Consider the following 8,291-nt stretch of genomic DNA (forward strand, 5'->3'; position numbering starts at 1 on the left):
GGTGGGGGGGGGGGGGGGGTGGCATATCCTTGGATGGCACCTTTTGTCATAGCTTTGGATAAAATCAATGTTGCCAAGGCCCTGTCTCAAAGCTTAATCCTTAGAGAAGTATTGAGCTGTAGTCAGTGGGCTTTGCAGAGACTCAGCAGGTCTCAAAATTGAGCCTTAATAATTTTAAATTTGCATGTAAAGAGCACAATAAATATACTTGCACTTTTTCCTTTACTTTTTGTTTAGTAGCCATGCACACTTTTCAGGTACTGTCTCTCCTTCTGTTAAACCTGTGGCATAAGGACTCTTTCCTTCACTACTTGGTCACACACTTCAGTTTATTTTGAGCATGCTAATGGGACCATGTTAATGCTAATGGCATCATGTTAATGAGATAAGAAATCCCTCAAGAAACTTAAGAATCCTTCGGAAATGAAGGTTGTTTCATATTTTCTGGGTGTGAGTGTCTCTCCTTTCCTCCACCCTCCCCTCCCTTCCTCCCTTGGCATTGTACGCAGAAATGGAGACTGTTTTTAATCGGCACTAATTGTAGTTCCTGGATATTTCTGGGTTTCTTTATTTTAAAATAAAGTCTTTCTCCTAATATAGATCAAAGAACAAGTCATTGTAGAAATAGGAAGAGAGTGGAAGCATAGACTTGAGGAACTTAAGAAAATTATAGTTGAACTCAAAGATTGTGGTAGCCAAACTGACCAATTAAATGCTGCATGTGAAGCATCCACTGTTCTTGCGATGTCCCTGTTTGAGAAACAAAAAATGGAACTTCAGGAGGTGCTTAAAGAGAGAGAGGCTGGAGAAGTCTTGAAAGAACTTGAAACAAAACTGGAGGGGAAACATTGTGAAACAATGGCCAGCCAGGTAATAGACGTTTAACACTGTTTGTCTGACCTTTGCACTTAAAAATATGCCCAAAAGTGTGTCAAATGGTACCAAATTAGAATGGCAGTATCCTTGCTTATTAACTCACTGGTCAGTAAATGGCCACACAAGATGAAAAAAGGTTGAGAAATGGCCCCTTTCTTTGGTAAGCACAAAAAGCAATTATAAAATCATTTTAATTCTATTTGAGCAACTTGAATCCCCTGAAAAGTTGTTTGCCTTCAAAATTCTCAAAATATACAATTTAAACTTCCCTCTCTTTGTTCATTAGCTCATGTGCTTGTATTTTAACAGAAACTGATGGATTTTGATGATATTTTGAAAGCTTTGTAAAAGATCCAACGGGGAAAGTGGTTCTCTAGCCGTTAGAGTTAACCTGTTTGTGAAGCCTGATAACATAATTAAAGAAATGAGTTGGTTATGATTGTTCCTGAACTGAGCAAAAACACTTGATGTATTTTTGATTAGCTAATGCTTCCTGTTTTGGTAAATCTGGAGAGGGAGAATGCTGTGGAAATTGGAATAAAAGAAAGAGGTTGTAACCCTGGCATGCTATTTTCTGTTGATCCCAACTGAACTTCAGTTGTCTTGTACTTCTTCACATGGAAAATGTAGTTGCATTTTCACGAACATTGGCGATTTTTTTTTTTTTTTTTTTTTTTTTTTAAATGATCTCTTCTTTCTCTTCTTCCCATTTATAGGTAGAGACAGCTTTAACCCAAGCTCATGCCAAATGGCTGCAAGAATTAACAGAACTTGAAGAGTACAAAGCAAATTTAAAGGTAGAACGAGATAAGTGGGAGAAGGAACATGAAATCAAAGCAGCAAAACAGGTATCAGAGAGCATTTGAGTGAATTTACTGGCTTATTTTGGTTGGGGCAGGGAGGAAGCATGCTAAACAGTTTAGTGTCCTAATTTGGGCTCTGATCTATTAAAGCACTTCAGCGTGTGCTAAGTGAATATGCGCTTTACTGAACTGCAGCCTTAGTGAACTGTTTGGAAATTGCAGTGAGATTCCTGCTTCCTTAAAGTGAAAATAAAGAAAATTTTAAAGTACTAAATGCAGTTTGGGAAGCCAGAGCCAAATAGTTTGTTATTGGAATCCCTGTTAAAATGACCAGACTAATCTGTAAAATTCTTTGAGTGGGAAGAACAATGGTCTTAGTTTGAGCCTTTATTTTTGCAGAATAAGAATTTTAAATGGGGCTAACAATATAATTAGGCTTCCCTTAAAGTATATGACCTGGTACTACACAACATTTCAATTAAACTGCAGTGATTAACACAGAACCCATTAAAAGGATTTAAAACTGGTTAACTATAATTGCAAATGGCAAGTCATCCTTGAGAAACTGTCTTTCTGGTGAGGGCCAGCATACCTCTTTTCTTGGTCTCTTAATTTATGTTTATTACTTGAAAGAAAACAATCCTAATTTTCAGATGATGTGAACTTTAGGAGTGGGATATGACCAAAAGTTTAGGGCACTGATGCAGAGGGCTGAATTGCTTGTTAGCTGGGCAAAGACAAGCTATTGCAGTCTGGCGAAATAAAGTTAAACACCTGGAAACAAAGAATGTTGTGTGCCATGAGGGCTCATATGATCCTTGAATGTGTAAACTGGGGAATCTTCAGTAGGGGTAGGGACATTTATATCTGTGGATTAGTGATTGCAACTGACTACTATTGCATACTGTATCTAGTTTTGGTGTCAGCAGTTCAAGAAAGATGTTGATAGTCTAGGGCATGTGTTACACAGGAGGTCAGATCAGATTAATACAATGCTTCTCTCATGCCTTATCTCTACATTTGCAGCAGAGTTAGCTATCATATTCTTTAGGGAGGAAAGACACTCTGCAAATACTAATCAGTAATACAGTACTGAGTGTGCACATCAGCATTTTCAAGTTGCTTAACATATTATTTGCTATCATTCATTGCCGTACCACTAATTTTATGTGGCCATGGCAAACTAACTGCCAAATTAACATGGAAATCTTTTAAGAGTTTGCTAACAAGCTGTCTTTTTTTAATACATTTTGGATTCTTTAGCTATCATTAGTTCTTTCAGCAGCTGAAGAGAAATGGAAGAAGGAACTTGAAAATGCAGAGAAATCTGGAGCAAGAATCAAAGAGCTTGAAGAGAAGATAATTTCTCTCAGAAGGGAACTGGAGATCAAGAAAGATGAGATCCCGGCAACTGTTAAAGCAGAGGTAGCAAAGGCCCGTGCTCAGTGGAACAAAGGAAAACAAGAAGAAATCCTCCAAATACAAGAACAAAATGAGAGAGACTACCGTTCATTCTTAGATGATCACAGAAATAAGATCAAGGAGGTACTTGCAACAGCCAAGGATGATCTTGTAAAGCAGAAAAATGAACTCCTTGCTCAAAAAGAAGCAGAAATAAAGTCATGTCTAGACCAAAAGCAACGAGAATGGACAGCTCAGGAAACCAAACGACTCCAAGAAGAAATTCACCAACATAAAGAAAAAATTCTAGTTGAACTTGAGCACCTATTAGGAGAAATCCATGAAGAACTAGTCAAGAGCACAAATAAAGAGTGTTCTCAGCAGGATAACTCTTCCAGTATCCCCGGGCAGTTAAATTGCCAATATAAAGAGAGGCTGAAGACATGCCTGGAAAAGGTATATAGAGGCACAGTTCACGCACTTCTAGAAAAAGCCAAGCAAGAATGGAGAGAGGTAATATTTCTGTAAAATGAAAAGCAATAGCTATCAACATTTTTAACAATGAGATTTGATTTTTAGCCATCAGAGTAGACTAGCAAGGGAAGTCATGGATTCTTTGACTCTTCATGCTTTTCATAGTGTGACTGGTTGCCTCTTATGGAAAAGGTGCTTTAGTTAAACATAATTTATTAGTTTCCATACAGGGGTAACTGAGTGAAATACTCCAGCCTGTGATCAGCAGGGATCCTGGTTTTCTCTGTTTAAAAATTGCAAATTCTCTAACTTGAAAAATTTTGCAAATTCTGATTTATAAAACCCAAAATCTATTACTCCCCAGCTGCCAGAGCTATGGGGCCAGGGACCCAGGTCCATGGCCCCCTTGCCGCCTGCAGCAGTAGCTGAGTCTCAGCTGCCACCTGTGGGAGGTGGCAGCTGCTGCAGCAGAGTGGAGCATGGAGCCCTGCTTCCCCTTCCCTGCGAGCAGCACAGCTGAAGCAGAGCCCTTGCGAGGGGTGAATGTGGGCTGCCCACTGAGGGCTTGGGCTCCCTGCCCTTCTGCCCTCTCCCACAGGGCCTTTGCAGCCCAGTGGGCGAGACCCAGCATGGCAGGGCAGAGTGGGGTGGGGTGGGGAAGCTTGCTGCCACTGCCAAGAGCCAAACACCATCATGGCAAGGCAGCCTCTGCGCACCGCAGCTGCCGGAGTGGTGGTGTGGAATTTTTCCTCCTGCTGCTGCTGGGCAGGCAAGGGGTGCCTTGCTATGGCGGTCCTTGGCTCATGGCAGTGGCACCAACCTTCCTGCCTGGCTCCGATCTGCCCGCTGGGCTGTGGAGGCCCCAAGGGCAGGGCAGCAGGGTGGGGAGTCCGAGCCTGCAGCGGGTAGCCTGCCTCTGCTCCACGCACAGATCTGGGCAGTATGTGCCCCTGTGCCCTCCCCTGCTCTGAAGTGCACGCAGTGGCAGGGAACCAGACCCCCAGACAAGCTGTTCATGGCTCCATCCTGCTCCCTGCTTGGGCCCTGCAGCTGCGCATTATGGGTGTGGGCCCCAACCATCATCTGGGCTAGGCAGCAGCCCCAGCCCTGTCCAACTCCCTCCGTCCCTTACTATGGGGTCCTTAATTCCCCCTGCCATCTTACCTGCAGGAGCTGCTGTCCAGGCTGCCTGGTGGTCGTGTGCATGTGTACATGCGCACACGCACATGTTGCCCCCTGCCTGGATCGCTCTCCTGCTGCTCCCCTGGCCTCTTACATGCTGGAACTCCGCCAGCCTGCAAGGGGAAACCCACCGTTTCCCACGTTTTACTCCTTTTAAAGGAGAAAATCCAGGTTTTTCCAATGTGAAGAGAAAACCCAGATCCCTGTTGATCTGGCTAACTAATCTAATGTTTTGTTTTTTGTGCATGTGAGTGAGTTTTTTGGGGATAAAATTTGGGAATGGATTTCTTAGAATGCTGTGAAGCAGGGAGGGGCAAAGTCCAGCCCACAGGCTGGGTTGGGCCTACGGCAGACTTCACTTTCCGCTGAGGTGGCAGTTCCTTCTGGCTGCCACCACTGGACCCAGCCCCTGGCCCGTCTGCCCTGCACCAGCTGCTGGGGGTGGGACCCGTGCAGGCACAGTGTACAGCTGGGTTGGGGCTATGGGCAGGAGCTAGACAAGAGGGCGGGGCCGGGGGGATCTTGGGGTAGTGACAGCGCGGGGCCGGGGCAGAGCCACAATGCACTGCCCACGCACCCCTGTGATGAGCACAGGGTCGTGCAGGGAGTGGATTGTGTCTGTGCTGTCGCTGCCCCAAGATCCTGGCCTGGCCGCAGAGTAGTGCCCTGCCAACATGGCTCCTGACTGGTCTCTCTGAAGATCCCAGGAGCAGTGGATCCGTGACAGTGCGGGGCCAGGGCAGAGCCCTGGTTCTGCAACCCCCGTACTGGGGTCTCCATGTAGACCAGCCAGGAGCTGCACAGGCAGAGGCTGCTGGGAAATGGAGTCCAGCCACCAGCCAGATCCGCCATTTTCCCCACCCCTGTTGTAAGGCCACCAACTTGATTTTAATCTGGGAAACTCCATATTAGTCTTTACAAACTTAAAAAGAATGGGTTAGGTGGTTTACAGGATGAAATGTTTGCCTGCCAAACTGTCTCTCTATGCCCATAAAGCTGCCACTGAGCTGATCTCTGTATATTTATATTTAGAACTGAGAATTGATTTTAACCAAAATATTTAAATTGCAGAGCAAAACATTGTATCCTTTTTCTTTCCTGCTGTAACTTTCACTCTAAGGGTTACAATGTAACGCATAAAATAAACTATAAATAGCCACAGGGGGATTGTTCTGGCTCTCAGTCAAGGGGATACCATTGCCGTCACATTGAATCAGAGCATTTACAGCTGTAGCATGTTCATATTTTGGTCTCATCCCACTGTAAACTTGGATTATTTATATTGATATAATTTTACACTGTTGTAAAATCTCTGATTAATATTAGACCTATTGTCTAATCCTTTGAAATTCCATCCATTGTCATTGCATTCTACAGTTAATATCTTATTGTTGCTAAGGGTTTTAGTGTATAATGTTTGTACTGATTACAATGCTTTATCAACAAGTTGGTTTTTTTTTCTGGGGTCCATTTTTACTTGATCAACTGCTCTTTTTGGCAAGTGATAGCTAAACCGATATCTTATCTTCCTTCCATGCTCTTATGTGCTGTGTGTTTGGAAAAAGCCATAACACCTTGTTTTTATTACTGATAGCTATGTAACTCTGCTTTATCTTCTATTACTTTATGACCTTCAAATGGTGAGGAAAACTCATTTCCTCTTCCCCTCCTGATTTTAGATTTGTATGACAGTTAATAATAGAGATGGCAAATTACCCATTGCAGACTAGGAAAGTTATTCTTAGACAGAATACAGTTTCTCCTTGATGACAATAAAAACTTGCTTTACAAGTATTTCCATCCTGAAAAATACTTTGCTTGTCTATTAGAGGAGTAATGGAAAAGCAAAATTTTGCAATGCTTACATAAAACTCTCAATGGTTTGTCAGTAAGCTTTTTCTTATTTGTGTTCTGTTGTATGACAAATGCCTATTGTGCAATGTGCATTGCCCATCCTTGCAGAAGTTTTTATTTTTTGGGGAGTGGTCCAGTGGAACTTCCCTAAGTTCCAGAATTATTAAGAATGCCTCATTTATCAGGTGAGGAGTGGTGCAGGAACAGGAAAAATACAGCTGCTGGCAAGTTGCACTCATCCCTTCAAGAAGGAACTGCTTGTCATAAGGCTGTTAGCTGAATGTGCCAGTAGCCATCTCTAGTTAAAATTTACTCTCTCCACAAGCAAATGGAACTTCACATTTCTGGTGTTATAAAATATTTCTTTGATTTAAGCAGAGAGTTGGGAGGTATTCTTAGTGCATCTGATCTAAACAGCCAGAAGTAGATGCCCTTAGTGAAAGTTCTTGGCAAATGGATAATTATTACTGGGCAATAAATATAATTATTAACGTGCTGTTAAACTTTAAAACCCTCACTGCTTGAGCAACTTTATCTAACTATCCAGTAAGCTCCTTGCAATTTCTTTGCCACAGCTATAAGCCAGAAAGTAAAATTTCTTCTTGCTGTCTTTTTTTCCATCCCTCCAGTTAAGCAGGAACTTCATAAATGGGATCCAAGACTCCTTTCCACTAGGCACATCTTTGAATAGTTTTTTTTCCCCGTGTTGTTTAGTTCTGCCATATTAAGGACTAACAATGTTTACTGAAAATACTGACAAAATAGCACAGTAGTAATACTGCTGCAGATTAGAAAAAACAAGCATTTCTGTAAGCTGGCAGAAAGAAAGATGAAGCAAAAGGATAGCCAATGAGCAGTTTTAAAAATGATAATGAAGTGTGTAGCTATATAGGATGAACTTTAAAAAAAGTAACAAAAAATGGCACTAATAGATGATGGCTCACTTAAATGAGGAACGCATCATAAATGTGAAATTATATGTAGTAGGGATTCATTACTACTGGGTATTCCTAATACAATTTCCAATTGCAGAAGCAAGAAGATTTAGTTAGTAATTTAAAAAAAAAAGTGTGTTCTTGCATGATAATTGGGGAAGAAGAAACTGGTGACAAGGCAAGACCACCTGTGTATGATGTTGGACACCAACTTGAAATACATAGAATAATGGGAAGTCAGATGCCTTTGCAGGAGACTGAAATGGAGAAAGGTATTGTTCAGTTTTATTCTTTATCAATTTTTACAAAATTAGTGTGAATTTTTTTTTTTTTTAAATCTGGTTTAAAAGCCAGTCACCTTTAACACTTAGTACCTGGTGACTTTGAAACTAAAATGTTAATATAATTAGCTAATTAGTAAATAGATGGAGGGTAACGTAGTAGTGTGATGCTTTCCACTCCCCCCCCCCCCCCCCCCCCCCCACCCCCCCAACTGAGTTAATACTGCACAAACTTGTTCCATTAGAAACAATAAAGCTGCAGTGGCTAGGTAATGCAGGGTCTGTAGTTACTGATTTAGTAATGGCATTTAACTACTAAATATTACAGGGCTTCTAGTTTGAAGCCAATCTTCTAGCATGTTTTTCAGAGGCAAAGACAGCCACAGTACTTGCCTCAGAATTCAAATAGCTTGTTAGGGGGCTCAGATGGATAAGATAAGTCAATTTATATTCCATGGTCTGCCTCTCAGAAGTAGGTTCCTGCT

The 8,291-nt window shown here is 42.0% G+C and overlaps 1 protein-coding gene across 2 annotated transcripts in view; it reads left to right on the forward strand.

The window, feature by feature from the left end:
- CEP152 (centrosomal protein 152) overlaps nucleotides 1-8,291 on the forward strand; it is a 52,480-nt gene that overhangs the window by 34,219 nt on the left and 9,970 nt on the right. For both annotated transcript variants that reach the window (XM_006029037.2, XM_006029036.2), the window contains 4 exons: nucleotides 601-870; nucleotides 1,593-1,724; nucleotides 2,943-3,593; nucleotides 7,623-7,797. In XM_006029037.2, coding sequence (XP_006029099.1) covers nucleotides 601-870; nucleotides 1,593-1,724; nucleotides 2,943-3,593; nucleotides 7,623-7,797 — 1,228 coding nt within the window. The remainder of the gene's footprint in view (nucleotides 1-600; nucleotides 871-1,592; nucleotides 1,725-2,942; nucleotides 3,594-7,622; nucleotides 7,798-8,291) is intronic.

This window comes from Alligator sinensis, unplaced genomic scaffold (genome assembly GCF_000455745.1).
Source record: "Alligator sinensis unplaced genomic scaffold, ASM45574v1 scaffold814_1, whole genome shotgun sequence".
Taxonomy (NCBI): Eukaryota; Metazoa; Chordata; order Crocodylia; family Alligatoridae; genus Alligator; species Alligator sinensis.